This window comes from Caenorhabditis elegans, chromosome V (assembly GCF_000002985.6).
Source record: "Caenorhabditis elegans chromosome V".
Lineage (NCBI taxonomy): Eukaryota > Metazoa > Nematoda > Chromadorea > Rhabditida > Rhabditidae > Caenorhabditis > Caenorhabditis elegans.
In genome coordinates this window covers 15,535,824-15,559,790 of record NC_003283.11, presented here as the reverse complement: position 1 = coordinate 15,559,790, position 23,967 = coordinate 15,535,824, and the positions used below count along the sequence as shown (strand labels likewise).

Genomic DNA, 23,967 nt, shown 5'->3' with positions numbered 1-23,967 from the left:
AAAATGTCGTTCTGAAAAAAAAGGACAAGCCCTCTTCTTTTTGATTCCAAGTCTCTTGGGATGAGGTTTGAATTTTTGGACTGGACGAAAAAGTTCAAAACATAAAGATTTCCGCCGTTCAAAATGTCACAAAGTTTTATTTTATTTTTGTGTCTTTCTGAAAAATTTCAAAATTCTTCAGAAAAATCTCATAAACTTCCAAAAAAATTCTATCAAAAGCCTGCCATTGCTACTGACCACTATTTCGGAATGCTCCGTGAGCCAATTAAATTTACAATTCTCCATCCCACCCCCTCATGCCTTCTCATTCTGTTTTCTTTTTCCGATACGAATATCCCTGATTTTTGGTCATTTTATACTTTTTAATGGGATTCCCAGAGAGTTTCCAGAGTTATTTCAAATGTACTTTTTCACTTTTAGACATCAACATAATTTTCCCTACCGCTCCAAAACAATTTCCTTACGATTTTCCGTCGAACACCATTTAATGAATTTTTAATAGCCATTTGCGTTGTCGTCCATTGTATTTTTCAAAAAAATTAATTGAAAATTCTTCCACGCCGCACGCAGTTTTCTTCCGTTTCCTTGTCTGGATTTATAATTTTATTATTTTCGGCTTCAAAAATATTGATATCTTTTGCAGATGCTGATTTATCCATGTTTTCTAATTTTATGGCAAATTTTATCATCACACCGAGTTCACGCAACTTCACATCCGGTAAGTTTTGTTATGGCTTGCCAAAGTTTGGCACGCGAAATAGTAGGCAAACCCTCATTAACTAATAGTCTCATTTACCAAATCACTCGTTTACGTAAGTGGCTCATTTACTTCGACGTCTAATTTACTAGCGATTTCACTTTCTCTCGTTTACTGAAAAAGAGTTCATTTACTTCAAGGTCTAATTTACTCATTTTTTACTCTCAGTCATTTACTAAGAAATAGTTAATTTAATTTGAACTCAGATTTACTAACTTGCTGACATTTTCTAATTTACTACTGTTATGGTATATTTTTACATTTATGTAGTTTCAACATATGATGTTTCTTAGAGTTTTCATTTAAAAAATACCGTGCGATATCCTAAAATGAATTCGTTTTTGGAACATGGTAGTTCTACTGTACCAAAATTTTTTACTTAATATTGTTTTCAGAACAAACTAGGAAAACAACGACATTCGCACGTTTTTTTCGATATCTGATTAGTTGTGAACCAAAAAATTCAGGCAAACACTCATTGACTACCTTCTCATTGACTACCTTTTGCTCATTGACTACCTTAGATCATTGACTACCTTTCGGCTCATTGACTACCTTTGCTCATTGACTACCTCAGATCTTTGACTACCTTTCGGCTCATTGACTACCTTCAGTTGCTCATTGACTACCTTTATCTAATTTTTCAGATTTTTCAGTTGTTTTCGCTGAAAAATCAGAATTTTCAATAACATGTTACTTTTTGATGTCTAAGAAAAACTTTGCATTTTTCTATAACATCTGATCAAATTTTAAAAAGTTTTCAAAAAAAAATTTAGAAAATTTTTGTAAGGGGTGCCCTTTGGATTTTTTTTTCATAAATCGAAAAAAATATTGAAACCTAAAAAACCAAATGTTTTTGACACTATTGCCAACAACATTTCAGTTGGACACATTTTATTGCACAATCTCATTGCCAACTATCCTATGCTGACACCTTTGAAATATGCTTATGCTGACGTTTTGAATATGCTTATGCTGACGTGCGCTTATGCTGACAAAAGCTCTCACGAGAATTTCGTGATCCAAAAAACACGTTGAAAGCTTATATCAGGACACTTACCGATGTAAAAGAAAACCGAACCTATCCAGATTTGAACCAGGAATGACTGTATCTGAAGACCGTGCGCTTAACCACTACACCAAAAAAGCGAGAGGTGCGCGCGTTCTCAAGGAATATATGAACTCAGTCGAGCTGTATGACAACTAGAGCTTCTCTCGATTGGAAGATATCTAGTACTTGAAAATGTGTTCATAAAGCTTGGAACTACTACAGAATAAGTCATTAAGTTATTTTCTGTTCCTATTGTTCAGTTTCTACAAGAAATCTATTCCACTTTGATTTTTGTGGTGAATTTGAACCCTTCCGTTGGCCCTAACAAGAGAAGTCTTTGAGGGGGTCCGTAGATTTGGGGTTCTCATGCTAAAATTCCTACAGAAGAGTGTTAGTTATGATCTCTCCAAAAAATTTAGCTGCCCCGGTCAAGTTTCAGCAAAGTTATGACGTTTTGAAATTTCAGTTAAAAACACCATTGAAATCCACTGTCTTACCATGCAATCCACGCAAATCTCAGCTTGCGTGACCACCGAAAATGTGACACCCACCACATTGAGTTGAAAAATGTCCTCGGCCAGGCCGAGTTGGGAGTGCGCGCGTCTGATAAGATTTAAGCTTTGGTTCGATTCCTTCTATTTTTGAAATATTTTTGTAAGTTGAATAAAGTTGTAAAACAACTCATTCAAACATTTTTGCGCATTTTTAAAGTGATTTTATTCTTATTCGGGAACCTAGAATCATTGTCCGCACTTTTTGGAAATTTTTATTTTTTTCATTTTTGCTCAAAATTTCTTGATCAACTCCAAGCAAAAAATTCAAAAAATTTCATTTTTCTAAACAATTATGAAATTGCTATGTTGTTGTTCAGAAATGTATGAAACGTACATTACACAAGTTTTAACTCTCTATTCGCAAGTAAACCGTCGAAATGATCTACATCTCACGAACTTTGTGCAAAATATTTAACCAACTTTGAAGTTGCATAACTTCGTTGAGATAAATTATTTTGAAAAATGATCAACTAACAAAATATTTGTTGAATAACAGTAAACAAAGTTTTAGTTATAAACTTTTTGATACCTCCAGCTACAAAGAAGAAAACAAGGTTGGCATTTGGCTAGTTTTTCTATTAACATTGTGTTTTGGAAAACGGTCACAACTTTTTGGTGGCTGAAGGTATCAAACAGTTTATAACTAAAACTTTGTTTACTGTTATTCAACAAACATTTTGTTAGTTGATCATTTTTCAAAATAATTTATCTCAACGAAGTTATGCAACTTCAAAGTTGGTTAAATATTTTGCACAAAGTTCGTGAGATGTAGATCATTTCGACGGTTTACTTGCGAATAGAGAGTTAAAACTTGTGTAATGTACGTTTCATACATTTCTGAACAACAACATAGCAATTTCATAATTGTTTAGAAAAATGAAATTTTTTGAATTTTTTGCTTGGAGTTGATCAAGAAATTTTGAGCAAAAATGAAAAAAATAAAAATTTCCAAAAAGTGCGGACAATGATTCTAGGTTCCCGAATAAGAATAAAATCACTTTAAAAATGCGCAAAAATGTTTGAATGAGTTGTTTTACAACTTTATTCAACTTACAAAAATATTTCAAAAATAGAAGGAATCGAACCAAAGCTTAAATCTTATCAGACGCGCGCACTCCCAACTCGGCCTGGCCGAGGACATTTTTCAACTCAATGTGGTGGGTGTCACATTTTCGGTGGTCACGCAAGCTGAGATTTGCGTGGATTGCATGGTAAGACAGTGGATTTCAATGGTGTTTTTAACTGAAATTTCAAAACGTCATAACTTTGCTGAAACTTGACCGGGGCAGCTAAATTTTTTGGAGAGATCATAACTAACACTCTTCTGTAGGAATTTTAGCATGAGAACCCCAAATCTACGGACCCCCTCAAAGACTTCTCTTGTTAGGCCAACGGAAGGTTCAAATTCACCACAAAAATCAAAGTGGAATAGATTTCTTGTAGAAACTGAACAATAGGAACAGAAAATAACTTAATGACTTATTCTGTAGTAGTTCCAAGCTTTATGAACACATTTTCAAGTACTAGATATCTTCCAATCGAGAGAAGCTCTAGTTGTCATACAGCTCGACTGAGTTCATATATTCCTTGAGAACGCGCGCACCTCTCGCTTTTTTGGTGTAGTGGTTAAGCGCACGGTCTTCAGATACAGTCATTCCTGGTTCAAATCTGGATAGGTTCGGTTTTCTTTTACATCGGTAAGTGTCCTGATATAAGCTTTCAACGTGTTTTTTGGATCACGAAATTCTCGTGAGAGCTTTTGTCAGCATAAGCGCACGTCAGCATAAGCATATTCAAAACGTCAGCATAAGCATATTTCAAAGGTGTCAGCATAGGATAGTTGGCAATGAGATTGTGCAATAAAATGTGTCCAACTGAAATGTTGTTGGCAATAGTGTCAAAAACATTTGGTTTTTTAGGTTTCAATATTTTTTTCGATTTATGAAAAAAAAATCCAAAGGGCACCCCTTACAAAAATTTTCTAAATTTTTTTTTGAAAACTTTTTAAAATTTGATCAGATGTTATAGAAAAATGCAAAGTTTTTCTTAGACATCAAAAAGTAACATGTTATTGAAAATTCTGATTTTTCAGCGAAAACAACTGAAAAATCTGAAAAATTAGATAAAGGTAGTCAATGAGCAACTGAAGGTAGTCAATGAGCCGAAAGGTAGTCAAAGATCTGAGGTAGTCAATGAGCAAAGGTAGTCAATTAGCCGAAAGGTAGTCAATGATCTAAGGTAGTCAATGAGCAAAAGGTAGTCAATGAGAAGGTAGTCAATGAGTGTTTGCCTGAATTTTTTGGTTCACAACTAATCAGATATCGAAAAAAACGTGCGAATGTCGTTGTTTTCCTAGTTTGTTCTGAAAACAATATTAAGTAAAAAATTTTGGTACAGTAGAACTACCATGTTCCAAAAACGAATTCATTTTAGGATATCGCACGGTATTTTTTAAATGAAAACTCTAAGAAACATCATATGTTGAAACTACATAAATGTAAAAATATACCATAACAGTAGTAAATTAGAAAATGTCAGCAAGTTAGTAAATCTGAGTTCAAAGTAAATGAACTATTTCTTAGTAAATGACTGAGAGTAAAAAATGAGTAAATTAGACCTTGAAGTAAATGAACTCTTTTTCAGTAAACGAGAGAAAGTGAAATCGCTAGTAAATTAGACCTTGAAGTAAATGAGCTCTTTTTCAGTAAACGAGAGAAAGTGAAGTCGCTAGTAAATTAGACGTCGAAGTAAATGAGCCACTTACGTAAACGAGTGATTTGGTAAATGAGACTATTAGTTAATGAGGGTTTGCCGAAATAGTATGGAGGAGGGGAGACGGGAAGTGTGCCGCGCCGTCTGCACTCTCCGCTCATCTCTCACTCTCTCTCTCGCACTATACACTTTTAGCTATAACTTTGCTCAAAATTGTCTGATTTGGTTGAAATTTTTTGATATTGATATCAGAATAATTTCCAGTATTGTCTAATATTTTTCAATTCATTATATAATTTTCAGGCCAGAACACCAATGCGAAATCTCTATGAACACCTTTTCCTGGACTATGTCAAAGAAATCCGACCGGTTCGAAATGAGTCGGAATCTTTGAAAGTAGAGATCAAATTCTGGCTAAAGCAAATTCTCAAAGTAGATGAGCGGGACCAAATCGTGAATATCTACTGTTGGCTCGAGCTTTATTGGATAGACGAAACATTGACTTGGGACCCCAAAAAATTCGGAAATCTGTCGAGAATCCACGTGCCTGCTCACAAAATTTGGAAACCCGACGTTTTGGTGTACAATAAGTGAGTGAAACCAGCAAAAAAGGGTTGCCTGCTGCTGGAATCGAACCAGCGTCGCCACGGCCACAACGTGGAGTACTAACCACTATACTAAGCAGGCCGAAAGCAGCGGTCTCCAAAGGCTATTACAAACCTTGTAGTTTTGATAGAGGGGTGAAAAGGGAGGTTTTGGTAGAGATAGGAAGAAAATTGAAAAGGATTTTTTTAAGTGTGATAACTTTGCTACCTATTGGAATCTTGGCTTAAAAATTGGAGAACATAGTTTTCAAAACCTTTTTTCAGCGCTAACATGAACGTCGAAGAGAACGAAATGGAGACAAATGCGATTGTGGATAATACCGGAAGAGTTATGCTTTTTCGATCAATGATAACGGATATCAGTTGTAATTTGAACCTACAACAGTTTCCATTTGATCAACAGGTAAACAAAAAAAATGCTAAAAATTCAACTTTAATCCACATTATCAATAGAGTGCACTTGCAAACGCAATTTTTAAAATTTGAATAATGCAGATTTGTTTCGTAACATTTGCATCGTGGAGTATGGACGGGAGTAAGCTCGATTTATCAGCCACGCCGAAAACTGACAATTTGGAGTTATACATCAGAAATACCGAATGGGGGTTAACTGATTTCAGGTGAATTTTCAATTTTATTTACAATTAATTTTTCCAATTTTTTTTCCAGAGTAAAAATCTACCAAAAAATCTACGATTGCTGTCCTCACCCATTCCCAGATGTCACCTATTTCATGGTCTTGAGACGATCTCCAAGTTATTACATTTTTAGGTGATTAAACCGTAAGACTACAAACTACAAACTACTAAAGCTTTGCAGTTTGGTAATCCCGTCAGCTTTCATCACAGTTGTCACAATTGTTGGTTTCTTCACTCCACACTCAACGACTGGAGAGAACACCGAAAAAGTTTCTTTGGGAGTCACTGCGTTGTTGTCTATGGCTATTATTAGTAAGTTTTCTGTTTTTTTTTCACTCTGCCCGTCTGCCCCCTCTCATTCTCTCACACTCTTTTTGGAATCTTCAAACCTTTATAACTCTCTTGAAGCATACTTGTTCGGTTTGAAACTTTCCGATTCATTGACATAATTAAAAAAAAACATTTCCAGTGATGATGGTATCCGATGAAGTTCCAGCAACGTCCGAAGTGATACCTTTGATTGGAAAATATTATATAGGTTTGATATTTCTAATATTTATGGCCGCATTCACAACGACACTTACTCTATCCTACCAAATGAGAGGAAATAGCGGACAAGAAGTGAGTTTTTTTTTTGTGGTCTTATTAATATCTGAAATTTTGAATCAATTTGGCCCATCAATGGGTCTGTTATTGGCTTCCAAAGTTTCTCTGGTGAGAGGGGAAGCTCGCAGACGACAAGACACTCTCGCTGTCTGCGCGCTCTCTCTCTCACTCGTTTCACTTTGATAGCTCATAACTCAGCCCAAACAAGTCAGATTCAAGCCAATTTTCGTGAATAAATTTGCAACTCTATTGAATCCGATTTTTTTAAACAAAAATTGGATTTCTCTATTTTTAAATTCTAGGTTGATCCTCGAGTTCGTGACTTCTTCTTTTACCAAATCGCAGCAAATCCTTGTATTTCGTGGGCTTTCTCGTTTCAACTACCAAAGAAGCTTTTGAGATCGGATCACCGGAAACAGGTAATAATAGTTTTGATTAAACTGTGTGTTTTTGAGGTTTTAAGGTTGAAAGCTCTCCTATTACGTTTTTGCGCAACATATTTGACGCGCAAAATATCTCGTAGCGAAAACTACAGTAATTCGTTAAATTACTACTGTAGCGTTTGTGTCGATTTACGGGCTGCTCGATTTTCGAAATGAATTTCTTTTCGAATAGTTACAGCGATATTTGTATTCTACCGATACATAAATTATTTTAATTCATATCGAAAATCGAGCCGCCCGTAAATCGACACAAGCGCTACAGTAGTCATTTAAAGAGTTACTGTAGTTTTCGCTACGAGATATTTTGCGCGTCAAATATGTTGCGCATTCTCATAATTTTGTGTTCCCGTAATACTAATCTTTCTAATATCCTAAATGTTACTTTAATACGATAAAATCGTTTATGAAAGCGAAAAAAGTCACATTTCTATTTAAATCGCTCACCTTGAGAGACAATGCACCCGTTTCTGCTCTGTTGCCTCCTTCTGCCCCCTGCCATTCGCTGTCTCTAATCCTCTCTTTTCTAATGACCTTTAAACACAAAACTTCTTGTGTCCTCGGTAGTATAGTGGTGAGTATCCGCGTCTGTCACATGCGAGACCCGGGTTCAATTCCCGGCCGGGGAGAATCTTTTTTGCTCAATTCTTCAAAATTTTAGAGCTTCTTCTTCACCAACGGAGCCGCCCATGTGAACGGCTACTCAAAAGGCGCACTTCACCCGAACACCCCTCCAGCTCACATTGTGAAAATGGAGGAGATAACCGGTGGTGGAAGTGTTAAAAGTTTTGTGATGTCTCAAGAATCTGCGGCAACATCGACACTGTTGACATCGTCGCTAATGAAAATAAAAGTTGTTTTGGATGACATGAAAGCATCAATTCATGCAGGTGAGCTCTTTATAGCTCTTATTTTTGGATCGGAAGTAAAGTGTATAGTAGGTGTGTCAGGAATACATAAAATCTAAAAATAAGATTCTTAAGAATACACCCTAAAAAAAGTATTCTTTCCAGAACGCGAACTAAAGCGAATAAAATTCGAGTGGCAACAAGTGACCCGTCTTATCGATCGATGTATCATGTTCAGCTATATTCTCATCACAATTGCCTTCGCCATGGTCATGTTGGCCTCCCGTGACCCGCCAATCGTGCTCAATGATCTTATTATGGATTCGGTGAAGAGCACCTAGGTTCCACGTGTGTTAGACAATCAGAATATACACTGCTCATACTTATAGACTACCGGTTTTCAAATAAACTTGTACCAATTTTTAGCGAATTTATTCACTTATTAGCCGAGTTCAGAAGTTTGCGAAAGTTTGAAGGGTGAGAGATGTGGGACGACTAGAGTGTCTAGCTGTATGTGCTCTCAACTCAAGCAAAAGATCAAAACTCGCCTTAATTATGTAAGGCTTCTGAACAACTTTAGACATTTTTTTCAAAACTTTCCTCTAGTTTTTTTGTTGCTACTAGCGTCATGTGGCACTAATTTGCATTTCCTACACAGCTTTACTTGTCATAATCCTATTTCCAAAACCAAACACTTATTCCGATTTGTCTATCTATTTGCAAACATCTCATTTATGGAAAATTTCCGATGAAACGATTTTAAAGCATACCACCTGCCTAATTTATCTAGATCATAATTGTGAAAAGTTTAAATATTCGGAATTCGCGTCAGATGAGAAAATTTTTTAAAAATATATGAAGTCCTGGAAATTTTAAACAAAATATTCGCTGCAAGCAGGGTTCGAACCTATGCGGGCAATGCCCATTGGATTTCAAGTCCAACTCCTTAACCACTCGGGCATCGCAGCCCATTTTGTCCGTACATGCCAATATGTTTGCTTTATGGGTGGTCGATAATGGACAGGTGCTGTATAGGAGGAGGGGATGGGGAGCAGGGCTGTGCGGCTGTCGGCTGGCTATGCCAGCCGACAGCCGACTGATAGTGATAGGTCGGCTGGCTGCGCCTTTTTTTTTGGTATTTCTCAAATCAGAGTTTTCGGCTGGCGTTTTGAAAAAAAATAAACTGACTTTTTGGCATATTTTGAGACTGAGTGCAAGTTTTACAAGTGGAAAAAATAAGGAAATTTGGTTTTTTGTTGAATAAAATTATGTAATATTTTGCTATAATTTCTTTTTGTACTAAAAGTATACTAAATAGCTCCGAAACTTTGAAACAATTCTTAACCAAAAATCTCAGTCGGCTGGTGGCGCCAGCCGACAGCCGAAAATTTTGGAATTTTCGGCTGGTAGCACCAGCCGACAGCCGACTGATAAAATTGTTCGGCTGTCGGCGCCAGCCGCACAGCCCTGATGGGGAGTGATGGGTGAGTTTCCGTGGGTACAAAGTCTCATTCAAATTGGCTGATGCTGAGAGAAGTTATGAGACTTTTACGATACAAGAGCGCAGACAACGAGAGACTCTACCTGTCAGACGTCTCTCTCCTCCCCACACTCTCGCAGCCTGCAACTTTGATGGCACGTTACTTTGTGGAAAATGAGCCAATGAAATCTTGGAGCACTCTGACGAACTCCGTATTGAACAAACTGGCACGTTTCTGAATCAAAAACGTTTATTTCCAAAACTCCCTGGTGTGTTTGAGTGTTCACACATTGTGAAAATGATCTTCTGATCATGCTAACAACATAAAAACTTATTGATCATACATTACTACATTATAAAGTGCTAGACTTTTCTGGAAATAATTTGTGTCGCGCGTGATGTGATGTGCATTAATGGACTAGCAAACATCTTAGGCTACTGGAGACATATTTTGTCAGATTTTTAATTAGACACAAAACAACACGTGATCCTTAAAGTTTTGGCACGCGAAAATGCACCTTTGAAGGCCCATAACTTTACCAAACCGATATTTTTGAAAATTTCGGTTATTGTGGAGGATCTCAGAAACTTTAGGCTGGTAGTTTTTTTTAATAAAAAAATTTCCGAAAACCTTACCACTTCCTTCCAAGAATTTCTTGCGTGTCTATTGCATTACCTTCAACTTGTACCGGAAATCTTTTCATTCCGGAGTCAAAGTTTGCAATTTGCTGGCTCATGTAATCGAGGAGGCGGGATGTGAACTCATGCGGAAATCGAGAGGAAGAGATCAGGGCTGTGCGGCTGGCCGATTTTTTCGGATGTCGGCGCCAGCCGACAGCCGAGCAATTTTTATCAGTCGGCTGTCGGCTGGTGCTACCAGCCGAAAATCCCAAACTTTTTCGGCTGTCGTCTGGCGCCACCAGCCGACTGAGATTTTTGGTTAAGAATTGTTTCAAAGTTTCGGAGCTATTTAGTATACTTTTAGTACAAAAACAAATTATAGCAAAATATTACATCATTTTATTCAACAAAAAACCGAATTTCCTTATTTTTTCCAATTGTAAAACTTGCACTCAGTCTCAAAATATGCCAAAAAGTCAGTTTATTTTTTTCAAAACGCCAGCCGAAAACTCTGATTTGAGTGTCGGCTGGCTGCGCCAGCCGACCTATCACTACCAGCCGAAAAATCGAAATTTTTCGGCTGTCGGCTGGCTATGCGGAAATCAAGATTTGCATATATAGAAATCAAGATTTGCATCCGAGTGTAACCAAATCGGGCAGAGGTCGCGGCTGGGAGGAAGTGCTCCGTTTAGAGCGAATTTGTCAGAAAAATTCAAAGTTTGAGCATATGCATGTAAGACCGAGAAATTCCATAGAAATTCTAGGCCACCTCAGACGTCACCTTCCTGTCCCCCAAGTAAGTGCCTCCGAATCTTGTGCTTTATCACTTGACATAAATTCTTGATAACATCTTATCCGGTCACACGGCCCCAGTGTCTAGAAGCATCCTAAGTGCATCACCTAGAAAATACTTTCCATATCAGACTGCTCTCTTTTCATTGATCTTGATATTTTCTATTAGATTTCCTGTTGAAATCTGAAGTGATGTTAGATTTACACGGAGTATTTTCCTATTTCCTGGTTAAGCAAAATTGTTACAAAGAACCGTTAAAAATCCCGAATGTTACCTTTTATTACCCTGCAGCGCAAAGTTATGATTCTTGCTCAACAAATACAGTAACCGGTCTCGACACGACAAATTGTTGTTAAATGCAAAAGGTTTGCGCCTTAGAAGAGTACTGTAGTTTCAAACTTCCGTTGATGCGGAATTTCCAACGATTTTTCAAATTTTTCTCACATTATAATAAACGTTTTGATAAACGTTTTTGATAAAATTAATATATTTTAATCGAAAAACGATGAAAATCGATGAAAATTCCGCAACAACACAATTTTGAAAGGCGCACCTCTTTTTGCATTCTTCATAAATTCGTCGTGTCGAGACCGGGTAGCGACCTTTTCCAGCAAAAATCGTAATATTTACAGTCTGATTAATCGTCACCCCATCCCGTCCTCCTATACAGCACCTGTCCACTATCGACCTGCCGTAAAGCAAACATTTTGGCATCTACAGACAAAACGGGCTGCGATGTCCGAGTGGTTAAGGAGTTGGACTTGAAATCCAATGGGCATTGCCCGCGTAGGTTCGAACCCTGCTTGCAGCGAATATTTTTGTTTAAATCTTGCAGGTCTTCTAATATTTTTGTAAACTTACTTATTCGCGGCAAATTCTGAACATTTTTTGCTGATAAATTGGAAGAAAACGAAGAAAAGTTCTGGTTTTTGGATCCCCTGGTCATTCCAAGAATTTCAGCCAATTTCACATGTTTTGCCCTTTACCGGAAGCTCCAGCTGAGTTCACATTGTGCTCATTTTTGCAGAAGAACGTGAAATCTTATTCACAAATGACTTTTTTTTTCGAAGAAAGAGAAAATCGGCGGCGTTTCTGTGACCGGAAGTACTCTGTGCTGCTCCAAGAGCTCCAGGAATACACTAGGCTCCGCCCATTTTAACGGGATTCGGAAGTAGGCTGTCGAGTTGAAATAAGAAGTATAAAAGTCGGGCTGGCGGATTTTTTTCAGAAATTGGGAAAATCGCCGATTTTTTGAAACATTTTTCTGACAAAAACCATTTTTTTTCACGAAAAATTCTGCTTTTACATGAAAATTTTAATTTTTTTTTCGCAAAAAAAACTAAATTTTTATTAAATTTTCAGTCGGTCCCTTCATTTGTGTCAATGTCCCAGTACTTTGATCATATAATATCCTGAATTAATTGCTATTTTCTTCTCTTTTTTGGAAATATCACATCATTCTCCTCGCACACACAATTGGCTTGCCATTCATAGTCTAAATCCGTGCCAATTCCGAAAAAAAGTGATGTTACTGGAAAAATGATAAGCTTTGCTCTTTTTGGTTTTCTCTCAATTTTTGATATCAAGAAATTTCGTAAAATTTTCAACAAAAAAAAATTGTATTACGACAAAAAAATTCAACAAATATAACGGGATAACATTAAACAAAACAATTATTTAAAAATTAAAAAAAAATTAAAATCGATTGATCTTCCAGAGAATTGATTGATGGTACAAGTGACGAATTTCTGAATTAAAAAAAAAAAAAACTTTTAAACTGATAAAAATTCGCAACTATTTCTCATTTTTGCCTAAAAATTTTTAAAAAGAGCGGACCCAATCTGAATCAAGGGTTTGAAAATTGTGAAAAATTTGGTCAAACCGCTTTTTTTTTTTTGAAAAATCGAAAAACCGGCAAATTTGATCTGAACTTTTTGCACCAAAAACTCGTGACTAGTTCAAATGTTCAAAAAAACATGCGCGCCTTTAAAGAGTACTGTAGTTTCAACATTTCGTTGCTGCTGAATTTTCATGGATTTTTCAAAATTTCGATAGAAATTTTTTTTTAAAACCTGTATTAAAATAAGACTATGAAAATTCATTCCGCAGCAACACAAATTTGGAATTACAGTACTCTTTAAAGGCGCACACCTTTTTAAATTTAACAAAAATTCGTCGTGCCGAGACCGGCGCACCATTTTTTCACCATTTTCATTCATTAAAAATTAAAAAATAAATTTTGTACCTAAAAATCATCATTTTCTTCTGATTTCACAACCACGTCTTCTTCCACCGGACGATTTTAACGGCGAGCCAGACGAGCAGCACGGTCGTTTTTTTGGTGCACTAGAAGAGGCCGACGTGCTTTCTGCAAAATTGAGAAAAAAGGTTTTTTGTTAGGAAGTTCTATAGAATATATAATTGGAGCCAACTCTCGACTTTTCAGCAGTATATTACGGGAACACAAAATTATGAGAATGCGCAACATATTTGACGCGCAAAATACCTCGTAGCGAAAACTACAGTAACTCTTTAAATGACTACTGTAGCGCTTGTGTCGATTTACGGGCGGCTCGATTTTCGATATGAATTAAACTAATTTATGTATCGGTAGAATAAAAATATCGCTGTAACTATTCGAAAAGAAATTCATTTCGAAAATCGAGCAGCCCGTAAATCGACACAAACGCTACAGTAGTAATTTAACGAAATACTTTAGTTTTCGCTACGAGATATTTTGCGCGTCAAATATGTTGCGCAATACGCATTCTCATAATTTTGTGTTACCGTAATACTTTTAGTTCAAAGCCATCGAATCAGAAATATCCATATTGTGGTGTCAGAATGTCCCATTTTGGTTTGATCTTCGAGAAATGCGGGAGAATAGACGCAGACTTTTCAACTGATTTTGCATGGTTAAGAGTGTGATGACGTCACATTTTTCTAAGAGAAAAATTCCCCCATTTTTTTGTAGATCAAACCGCAATGAGACAGCCTGACACCACGTGCATATATTCCGCAAATTTTCCGTTTTTTTTTTATTAAACTGAAATTGAGCAGAAAGTTTCAACATCTGACTAACCTAGGATTCACCGAACAACAAAAGATACCCATCATATGATCATATACCCTTTTTTTTAGCAATTAATCCTCCTCTCTCCTACTCATTTTCAGAAGATAAGAAGACATTTTTTTAGCGATATTTTTCCAGCTTTCAGAGACTGGTTCTCTGATTTATATCCTCAATTTCCTAGAATTTGTCAGTGTTCTATGTATTTCGTCACAGTCTCATCTAAATGATGAAAGGCGGAATTTTTTTTTTGAATAATTTAATCTGACCAGACAGAATTTTCTGTGTGAGCTTTTGTTCCATTCACTTCTGTCAGACGAATCTCCGGATCCTAATTCGTGTCATTTCATTTTAAACTCATTTTTTAAAAGGTTTTATAAAGTCCAAAATATTCTCAAATTCTGGTAAAATCCAGCTTTTGAAAGCTCATTCTTTTTTCAATTTTGGCTAAATCGCCTATTTTTATTTCCTCGAAAATAAGAACTCCCCGACCAATCAGCATTTCCGAACTCCGCCCACTTCAGCTGATTGGTTGCAGTTCTCATTTTGGAGGAATTTCAAACAGTGAATATAGCCAAAACTGTGAAAACAGTGTTTTTTTTTTCGTTTTCGTTTGTGGTTTTTCTGAATTTGAGACTATTTTGGATTTTTTTGAAACAAAATCCAAATTCACGCAATTTCAAATTTCCATTTCTTCGCGTATTCTTCATTTTCCGATACCGGAAATTCCAGAATTCCAGAAAAATGTATCGTCAACTTATTGAACAGCACATCGAAGAAGTGAATGTCCAACGGGATGCGAGGCCACAAAATTCGCTCAAAGAGCCCACAATCATTGAGCACAAAGAGCAAAAGAAGTCGTCGGAGAAGCCTGTCACAATAATTGTAGAAAAACCTGCGAAAGTGGCTGAGAAACCGAAAACGACGTCCTCCGAGAAAGAGAATGCGGTTCCCGTTGACCCACTCGGTGAGCACAAAAACTAGAGAAATTCGTTAGGCTTCATCTCCTCCTAATCCTTTCTTATCCAAAAATTATAACAATGCGAGGATTTTCCTCCGCAGTGTCATTCTATTCCTTTTCGCACTATTCGAATAATAATGAGCACCTCTTTTCAAATACAAATAGACCTCGCTTCACCGTCACCGATGAGACGATGTAATGACGGTGGTCAGAATCGAAAGTTTTTGTCATCTTTCGATGCTTTTGACAAGTCAGAAATTGACAACAATATGGTTATGAGTAATTCGGTTCCCGACCATTTACTAGGTAAATTTCAAACGGAACACATTTTTAATCAGTTCATAAAATTGTGAAATGATTCATAAAATTATTTCAAGCTCCAGCCGGATTTCATAAGCTTCAAAGTACTCATAATCGGAAATCGCATTGCATCTTAGAATGATGTGCTCAGAATTCCAGAAAATCCGTGATTTTTCGCACTTTTCCAAGTTCCTTTTCACTTCCTATATTCAGAGTATTTCCGCTAGATCCAGTGATTTCTGATGTAGTCGATTTTTGACTAATTCCACTTTCCGAGCAGAGTGATATCAAAATTTCCGGAAAACACCAAACACGAAATATTGTATCTTAGATCCATAAAAAAAACTAATTTCAGCTCGAAAAATCATCGATGAGACTTCCCGTCTGTCGGATCGTCAGAGAGATGTTCTTCAGAAAACATTTGCTCCAATCTTGCAAGATTGTGTCAGAAACGGCTTGAAAATCTTCGTCCGGTTCGTTCATTATTATCTGAGAATCTCCAAATTTCACTGAATAATTTTCAGATTATTCTCCGAGTATCCACGCTACAAGTTGATTTGGCCACAATTCCGAGCAATCCCTGATTCAAGTCTAATGAATGCAGTAGAGTTGAGGTAAGCTACTAAGAGACTTGTTAAAGCTTCGGAAAAACAAATAATATGATTATTTCACAGAAGACACGCTTCAGTGTACCTGAACGGCCTTGGAAAGATCATAGACTCGATGAGAGACGAGGAGGCATTGGGAAAATCAATGTCAAGAATCGCAGTGGCTCATATCAAGTGGAATGTTCAGAGGAATCATGTTATTGTGAGTGATCGTAGGACATATTTTGAGCAGGGCTTCCATGTAGGCGCAAAAATGCCTGCCGTGCCTTGCAGTGGCCTACGCCTGCCTCGCGTCGCGAGCCTTAGTGCAGAAATGAGGCGAGGGACGGGCAGGTTGGAGGCAGAGGCCCTGATGCCGCGCCTACCTGAAGCCCTAATTTGGGGATGTCTCATGTTGAAGCAAACTTCCATTGACAATCTTCTAAAATTCGCCACCTTTCAGCACATGATTGAGCCTGTTCTGGAAGTCGTGAAGGAGTGTAATGGCTATCAGTTGGACGATGAGACACGGCAAGCATGGACAGTTTTGTATCAAGTTATTGCGGATTTGATTGAAGTTTTTCGTTGTCGTGCGTTGAACGACTAACCGCTGTTTTTTTTTGTATTTTTCAAATTTTTTCAATAAAATGAATGTTCTTTTCAAAAAACTATGTTTTGCATTTATGAATCATATATCACCTAAATAATTTCTTAAGTGATCAGTGGCTAAGTTGGAAATCAGAATTAGCTCCGAGATTTAGGAGATTGAGCAAAAATAAGTATATTTACAGGTCTTTAATCTGTTACACAACTATATCAGAGTTCGTAGATTAAATAGTTATTAGATACGCATTATTCATCAGTATCATCTGTTATAGCTACCCAAAAGTCTATAAACAGGCTTGAAAAGTCTACAGAATAGTCACGGGGATGAAGTTCGCCAATTTGTCGGAAATTTCAATTCCGTCAAATTCCGCAATTTGCCAGTTTTCCAGCATATTCGGCAAATCGGCAATTCCAATTCCGGCAATTTGTTGGAAAAAATCGTTTGCCGCTCATATGAAGCCGACTTTTTGAAAATTCTGTAACTTGTATACCTTCAACCACGAAATCTTTCAAATCTTTCACTTCATCCTTCAATTCCATTTTCGGATCATCCTTCTTTTTAGGCTTTCTTCCTCTTCTTTTCTTCCCTACAACAGCTGCTGCTGCTTCTTCTTCTGGATCTTTCTTCTTATCAATAGGTTCCTCTTTAGCTTCTTCTTCTGGCATCAAATACTCAACAATTGCCGCCTGATTCTTTGCCATTTCCGTTTCTGTGTGATTTTTCATCACTGTATAATGTTCGCGAGTCGCTTGTAGACGTTCCCATTCTTCCGAAATTTCGAGAGATCTCTGGTGTTTTTCGTAGGCTTCGAACATTTTCGATGTTTCTGGCTGAAATTAATTATTATTTTAGAAGAAAATTTTGAAAAAAAAACTGAATTTGCAGGTGGGTATCCAAAAATAGCCCAAAACTACTGTATTTCGTAAAAGGGCGTTTTGAACATTTTTCAGACTTTGTAAAAAAATATTTTCAGCTAAAATCTCAATTTTTGTTTTTTTTTCAATTTTTTTTTACTAAAAATTATATTTTTGTGAAAAATTCAATTTTAAACAAAAAACTCGATTTTTTCAATTTTTTCCACTTAAATTTTTTTTAACGAACATTGTTATTCTTCAATAAATACCAATATTTTTTACGAAAAATTCAATTTTTCCACTAAAAATTACATTTTCCATGAAAATTTTTTTTTTGTTAACGATTCAATTTTCCCACAGAAAACTTGTTTTTTTTTCAAATATTTCACTAAAAAGTAAATTTTCCAACAAAAAAAAAATTTATTTTTCCGATGACAAATAATTTTTTTTTCATAAAAAATTCAATTTTTTTTACAAAAAGTTCAATTTTATATGAAAAACTCAATTTTTCATGAATAATTGGACATTTTCACGGAAAGTTTTTTTTCTCAATTTTTCAACAAAAAAAATTACATTTTTGTGAAAAATTCAATTTTAAACGAAAAAAAACTATTTTTTTCTCTCAAAAAATCCATTTTTGGCAATTCTCGCTAATTTGGCCAATTTTCCGCAAAAAATTGAATCCCAAATCGTACCGTATTCTCCAGTTTCCGGTCCCAATCGAGCATTACATCCCGCCAATGAAGAGCCCAAGCCGGTCGTCCGCTGCACACAATTTTGTAGAAATCGTCAATGATTCCACGATAATTCACCTGAAAAATACGAAATTTTAGCTCAAAAATTCCAGAAAATATCGATTTACAGTCGAAATTTGTGCTCCAGCACGTGGACCCTTTGGACACCATGCTCCACCACGAACCGGCAGTTTTTCAAGCTTTTCTTGCTCTTCTTTTGCCACTTTCAGATGTTTTGCAAAGTTTCGGAGTCTGAAAATTGACATTTTTACCGTTAAAAAAAAACTGCTAAAATGGAAAATGCTGCAGGAAAATTCAATTTTTCGGAAAAATTGCTTAAAATCTAAATATTTCAGGTAATCATTTACTATATATAAAGCGCTTATTCCGTTTGTCCATAGTTTGTAGTCTATGTAGTCTTTGTATTCTGTGACGTTTTGGCTTCTGGAGGATAGTGAGTTGGGCTTAGTGTAGGGATATAGTCGGGGTACTGTAGTGGTACAATAGTGGTACGGTAGGAGTACTGTATGATTACGGTAGTTTCAGAAAAATTAGTTTTCAGCCCCAGAAGTCGGGGGCTGCGCCGAAGGTGCGGTCCACGGCTGGTTTACAATAAATTTTTATTTTTTTAAGTGAAAAATTGCTTTTAAAAAAAGTGATTTTTTATGTAAATTGCAAGAAAAATATTTTTTAGAAGAACAAATGCTGAAAATCTGGATTTTTGGGTGAATTTCTAAAAAAATTGATTTTTCGTGAAAAAAAAAAGGGTGAATTAGTTTTTTTCCATAAAAAAATGCTGAAAATTGAAACCTTTCGGGTTATTTTGAAGAAAATTGTATTCTTTTTTTGTGAAAAATCGCTGAAAATCGGGGTTTTTTGGGTGAATTTTCATAAAAATTAGATTTTTTTTCGATGAAAAATAGCTGAAAATCGGGGCTTTTCGGGATAATTTCAGGAAAATATTTTATTTTTTGAGTGAAAAAAATTAGAAGACGATTTTTTATAAAAATTGCAAGAAAAATGATTTTTAGTATTTAGGAAAAATGCTAAAATTCTGGATTTTTGGGATAATTATTTGTTTTGTGTTTAGGTGAAAATTGCTATCAATCGAGATTTTTTGTGTAAATTGCAAGAAATCTACTTTTTTCTACTTTTTTTGGTGAAAAATCACTGAAAATTTGAATTTTTTGAATAATTAGCAAGAAAATGATTTTTTAAATGAAAAATAGCTAAAAATCGTGATTTTTTAAAAATGTAATTAGCAAAAATCATTCTTAAAGGAAGAAAAATCACTGAAAATCCCGATTTTTTGGATGAATTTCCATGAAAATCTCATTTTTTTGCTAAATTTTCCAAAATCCATACGCGATATCGAACCAAACATCAACATCAATTTGCTGCTCGACTTTATTCGTTTCTTCCGGCTCTTTTTGCAAATTTTCAATGAACAATTCCTTCATTTCCATAATTCTTTCTCTGGATTTCGACGATTTCCACGGCAATTTTCCATGTGTCCAATCGTAGAGCACATAGAGCATCATTTCCATCATATCCAATTCAGTCATTCGATGAGATTGATCTCGATCGACAAAAGAGCGCGGCGCGTAGATCAAATCTCCGGTTTTCCAATGCAAATCTATAGATTCGGCTGTTCTGAGATGAATCTCGTCGATGGCACGGTGACGTTTGTCAGAGGAGACGGTGATCTGCAAATTTTTGGAATTTTAGTATGAGAAAAATCGATTTTTAACGAGAATCTGGGGTTTTAAATGCATAAATTGTTTATTTTAAGAGTCTGAAACCGAAATTTCTTCCAAGAAATCAAAAATTTGATTAATAAAAAAATAAAATCGAAAAAATAAACTCGAATTTCGACTGAAAATTGCGATTTTTAGTTTTTTTCAGTAGAAATTGTTTTTTTTTGACGAAGTATATGTTTTTAATAATTTTTCTAAAGAAACTCGCTGTTTTGCGGAGTTTTTGAAACCAACAATGTTGATTTTCAGACGATTCTGGGACTTTTATTCATTTTTCCCAAAAATTTCAAATTTTTATGGGGTTATTCAAGTAATGTAGCAAAATGTATTTAAATACATTTGTGACGTCACAAATGTATTTAAATACATGTTTTTATCTACTTGAATAAGGTTGTGACGTAATTTTTCTACACTTTTTAATTTTCCGACACTACTTGAATAACCCCATTAGGTAAAAATTGCTGGAAATTGAGATTTTTCGGGCAAATTTCAAGAAAAATAACTGAAAATTGGTTTTTTGTGGATTTACCGAGAAAATACGTTTTTTATGTGAAAACATTGCTAAAAATCACAGATTTTTGTATAATACGAAGAAAATACGCTTTTTCGGTGAAAATTGCTGAAAATTTAGATTTTTCGGGCGAATTTCAGGAAAATTACTGAAAATCGGGGTTTCTTGTTGTATAAATCCAAAAAATTAAGTTTTTTATGTGAAAACATTGCTAAAAATCGGCGATTTTTGTACAATTCCAAGAAAATACGCTTTTCAGGTGAAAAAATGCTGGAAATCGAGATTTTTTAGGTGAATTTTTAAGAAAATTGGTTTTTTCGTGTAATTCCGAAAAAATGCGTTTTCTAGGTGAAAAGTTGCTGAAAATCGCGATTTTTCTTGCAATTTTTTAGTGGAAATTGTTATTTTAAAAGCGGAAACATAGTCCGTACATCAGTAGCATCGGCCAAATAAAACTGCCTCGTTTTGATATCCAACATCCATTGTTTCGAGTCGAAATTTCTCAAAACCCATCCGGAAGCTGACAGAATTTCGATAGCAGAAATCATGTCGACAGCGAGGAAACTGGCAGTAGTTACGGACATTTTATCACTGCTCAGACATTTTAAAAGATCATGTAAAGTGGGTCCTGCACGGATTCTGACGACCATGAAGAAGACGTGATTATTTATGATTCCGGCATCAATTAAAGCGGAAAATCGATGAGAATAGCCAAGTGACGATTGCTGATGATAGAAATCTACTTGATTCGCGATGGTTGTCACGTTGTCCTCGCCGATTTCCAAGTAAAGAATCCCCTGAAAATTCGAATAATAATTTTTTTTTTACTTTTTTTTTTTTTAAATTTAATTTTTTTTAATAACTCACAAATTTCTTGCACGGCTTGTCACACACAAGATAACAATACGCGGCTCCTCGTTTCTCCTTTTTCTCCAAAATAATCCATTTACCATTAAAAAGCTTTTGCTCCTTCAGACCTGCCAAGTCCTCATCGGTGAATCGATGCTCAATGTTTTCTAAATCGTGTCCTTTGCGATTTCTGTTCATTTTTTACCTGAAAAGTTGATAAACTCACAAGAAAAATGGTGAAAAACAAGTAAATTTAGGCAGGAAAAACGAAAATTTAAATATTTAAATTTAAAATTCGCTGCCATCGAGAAAAGCGCAAGCAACACGAGAAACGCGCTAGCAGTGGTAGCTGACGCAACTTTCGTTATTGACGATTAATTTCAAAAACATGTTTTAAAACAATTAAAAATGATTTATTTTGAGGAAAAAACACACAAAAAAAATGCTTTTGAAGAAAAAAACATAAAAATTAAGAGCTTTCCTCGGTCAAACTGGAGAAAGAAGCCACCAAATTGGCGTTTTCATCTAAAATCTGCCGTTTCTTCCCAGTTTTCTTCAACAACATTTCAAGCTCTTCCAGCATCTTCTTCTGCTCCTGCTCCATTCGTTTCTCCTCTTCAACACGTTCGCCAAGCGATTTGCGTTGCTCTTTGAGCATTTCCACAACTTTTTCGATTTCAGCGCTTTTATCATTCCAATATTCGCATTTCTCCTCCTCTCTGTCACAATCCAGCTTCAAATCTTTGAGTTGTTGCTGAAAATGTTTCAATATTGCTTTAAACATTTTCAGATTTATTAATAAAAACCTTGTGCAAGTGGCGACGATAGTCGATTTCCTCCCGCATTCTCTGAACAATCACTCGCTTTTCCGCGAGTAAATCCAGACTTTCTTGAATTTCAGCAGAAAGTGTCGCGGATATTTCCATCGTTGTGCCCATCTTAGCCTTTTTCAGCTTCACCTGAACAAAAAATTGCATATAATATTAGTTTTCGCCATATCTTACGCGCATGGTCTCGTCACGCGGACAAAAGGTTACTTTTCATTGTGATAATTCACGGGTCGCTATTACAAAAACACTAAATGCTGAGAATGCGTATTATGCAACATATCTGACGGGCAAAGTATCTCGTAGCGAAAACTACAGTAATTCTTTAAATGACTACTGTAGCACGGATGTCGATTTACGGGCTTTTTTTTATTTTCGGAAACATTTCTCGGAAAATTCGGAAGTTTTTTTTGATTTTCAGAATCGGACCAGCGCTACAGTAGTCATTTAACGAATTACTGTAGTTTTCGCTACGGGATATTTTGCGCGTCAGATACGTTGCGCAATACCCATTCTCAAAATTTAGTGGTTCTTTTTATAGGTTAGTGCCCGTAAATCGACACGAGTTACAGTACCTCGTTCACAGCGTGGTGAGACCCACATAATTTTTTGACGACTATGTAATACCTCATTCATCATCTCCGACAAATGCTGAGCCCAGGCGGTGACGCGACACGAGATGTCCGATTCGCGACGTCTCGCCTTATCCACGCGATCCCAAAGTTCGGTGACCTGCGACTGAACGACATCGATCCGATTGCTCAGTTGCAGCTTCTTCTCCATTTCCAGCTCGAGCTTGTGCTCCAGAAGGCGACAACATTCGTCGACATCGTGCTCGTATTCGGCGACCGATTCGCTCTGAAAAAAAATCACTTGAACTTTTTCCGAATAGAAATTTCGCGCGGAACCCACCGTAATCGACGTTGTCAGGGTCAACTTCTCGCGAATCACTTTGATATCCATTTATCGATTGATTTTTCGGAGAAAAATATTCGGAAATAAATTCAAATGTCGAATAGGTTCCACATTTGCCACGAGAAATTTGAATTCTATGGAATATTTTAAAATCAAAATTTTGAATGTTCACGCTGGTAATTAATTGATTTAATAAAAGTATAAAACTTGATTTTCAAGCTCTCTGATCCGTGTACTCCCCGAGGAGAAGTTTTTTTTTGGAAAAATTCTGGCTCTGCTCCTATGAGTCATGCCTCTCATCCGAAAAAAATTCGACAAAATAAACCGACATTAGTACCACGTCATTGACTTCGTTCTTGAGTTGGCTCATTTTAAGGAGCATTTGAAAGAAATCGTCCTCAATTTTGGGGCGATGTGTGGCCGCGACAAGGGATAACTCGGCCACGTGCATTTTTTCGAATTTCAAATTCCCAAGATGTTCAAATTCTCACTATATTGACGAAAGATCCTTCTGTACTTTTCTGAAAAAAAAAATCTTCAACCTGTCTAGACTGACTAACCGGATTATGTTTTGACCTCTTACAATTTGGAATTAATCCTGATATACTATATGAAGGTTATAGTAAAATTGATACTGGGGGAAGCCATGAGGGATTAATTAGAAACGTGTAAAAAGTTATTTTTTAAGTTTGTGCTCTGTGAGCTCTCAGTGGAAGGGCTTCTCTTTTGACCGATGACCTAGAAACCTCGGCCACCAATTGTGTCCTGTGTCGATTTACGCGACTCGTGTACTCCTCGAGTAAAAAAGGATTTGCAGTTTTTCGGATTTATTTAAAAAATTTGAAAAACCATTTAAAAAATAATTTTATATTCAACTTTTCTTTCACATT

The 23,967-nt window shown here is 36.0% G+C and overlaps 4 protein-coding genes and 6 non-coding genes across 10 annotated transcripts; 4 read left to right on the top strand and 6 right to left on the bottom strand.

Annotated features, from left to right (window-relative positions):
• Positions 1-643: 643 nt before the first annotated feature.
• acr-18 (AcetylCholine Receptor) lies at positions 644-8,636 on the top strand (the record flags this gene model as incomplete). The annotated part of the gene is made up of 10 exons (NM_074467.7): positions 644-718; positions 5,378-5,664; positions 5,944-6,082; positions 6,175-6,299; positions 6,349-6,450; positions 6,499-6,629; positions 6,787-6,938; positions 7,226-7,342; positions 8,025-8,253; positions 8,377-8,636. 10 exons carry the CDS (start codon positions 644-646, stop codon positions 8,550-8,552), a joined length of 1,533 nt encoding a protein of 510 aa, NP_506868.2. The 3' UTR covers positions 8,553-8,636.
• On the bottom strand, positions 5,690-5,761 carry F28F8.t2. The gene has a single exon. It is a non-coding gene; the product is annotated as a tRNA-His (tRNA).
• Positions 7,915-8,005, bottom strand: F28F8.12. The gene has a single exon (NR_070044.1). It is a non-coding gene; the product is annotated as an Unclassified non-coding RNA F28F8.12 (non-coding RNA).
• On the top strand, positions 7,921-7,992 carry F28F8.t3. The gene has a single exon. It is a non-coding gene; the product is annotated as a tRNA-Asp (tRNA).
• Positions 8,637-9,097: 461 nt separating the features above from the next.
• On the bottom strand, positions 9,098-9,179 carry F28F8.t1. The gene has a single exon. It is a non-coding gene; the product is annotated as a tRNA-Ser (tRNA).
• A 2,651-nt stretch (positions 9,180-11,830) lies between these two features.
• F28F8.11 lies at positions 11,831-11,925 on the bottom strand. The gene has a single exon (NR_070043.1). It is a non-coding gene; the product is annotated as an Unclassified non-coding RNA F28F8.11 (non-coding RNA).
• Positions 11,835-11,916, top strand: F28F8.t4. The gene has a single exon. It is a non-coding gene; the product is annotated as a tRNA-Ser (tRNA).
• A 779-nt stretch (positions 11,926-12,704) lies between the features above and the next one.
• Positions 12,705-21,547, bottom strand: prde-1 (piRNA biogenesis factor prde-1). The gene is made up of 8 exons (NM_074465.4): positions 21,354-21,547; positions 20,918-21,283; positions 19,584-19,924; positions 18,347-18,470; positions 18,180-18,296; positions 17,121-17,460; positions 13,351-13,473; positions 12,705-12,853 (listed from the first exon to the last, which is right to left on the bottom strand). Exons 1-7 carry the CDS (start codon positions 21,531-21,533, stop codon positions 13,361-13,363), a joined length of 1,581 nt encoding a protein of 526 aa, NP_506866.3. The 5' UTR covers positions 21,534-21,547; the 3' UTR covers positions 12,705-12,853; positions 13,351-13,360.
• Positions 14,797-16,685, top strand: glb-14 (Globin domain-containing protein). The gene is made up of 5 exons (NM_074466.4): positions 14,797-15,142; positions 15,792-15,909; positions 15,961-16,050; positions 16,111-16,246; positions 16,487-16,685. Exons 1-5 carry the CDS (start codon positions 14,920-14,922, stop codon positions 16,628-16,630), a joined length of 711 nt encoding a protein of 236 aa, NP_506867.2. The 5' UTR covers positions 14,797-14,919; the 3' UTR covers positions 16,631-16,685.
• A 184-nt stretch (positions 21,548-21,731) lies between the features above and the next one.
• On the bottom strand, positions 21,732-23,171 carry F21A3.4 (Trichohyalin-like). Its single transcript, NM_074464.2, has 4 exons — positions 23,075-23,171; positions 22,790-23,020; positions 22,142-22,294; positions 21,732-22,089 (listed from the first exon to the last, which is right to left on the bottom strand). The coding sequence occupies exons 1-4, from the start codon at positions 23,123-23,125 to the stop codon at positions 21,805-21,807; spliced, it is 720 nt and encodes a 239-aa protein (NP_506865.1). The 5' UTR covers positions 23,126-23,171; the 3' UTR covers positions 21,732-21,804.
• Positions 23,172-23,967: the final 796 nt, after the last annotated feature.

Coding starts and splice junctions, on each gene's coding strand:
- glb-14 (NM_074466.4), top strand. CDS start 14,920: ATGTATCGTCAACTTATTGAACAGCACATCGAAGAAGTGAATGTCCAA. Junction 15,143..15,791: donor GGTTCCCGTTGACCCACTCG/GTGAGCACAAAA, acceptor AACTAATTTCAG/CTCGAAAAATCATCGATGAG. Junction 15,910..15,960: donor GGCTTGAAAATCTTCGTCCG/GTTCGTTCATTA, acceptor AATAATTTTCAG/ATTATTCTCCGAGTATCCAC.
- prde-1 (NM_074465.4), bottom strand. CDS start 21,533: ATGAACAGAAATCGCAAAGGACACGATTTAGAAAACATTGAGCATCGA. Junction 19,925..20,917: donor ATTTGGCCGATGCTACTGAT/GTACGGACTATG, acceptor AAAAATTTGCAG/ATCACCGTCTCCTCTGACAA. Junction 18,471..19,583: donor GATGTTTGGTTCGATATCGC/GTATGGATTTTG, acceptor GTCAATTTTCAG/ACTCCGAAACTTTGCAAAAC.
- F21A3.4 (NM_074464.2), bottom strand. CDS start 23,125: ATGGATATCAAAGTGATTCGCGAGAAGTTGACCCTGACAACGTCGATT. Junction 23,021..23,074: donor CCCTGACAACGTCGATTACG/GTGGGTTCCGCG, acceptor ATTTTTTTTCAG/AGCGAATCGGTCGCCGAATA. Junction 22,295..22,789: donor TGTCGGAGATGATGAATGAG/GTATTACATAGT, acceptor TTTTTTGTTCAG/GTGAAGCTGAAAAAGGCTAA.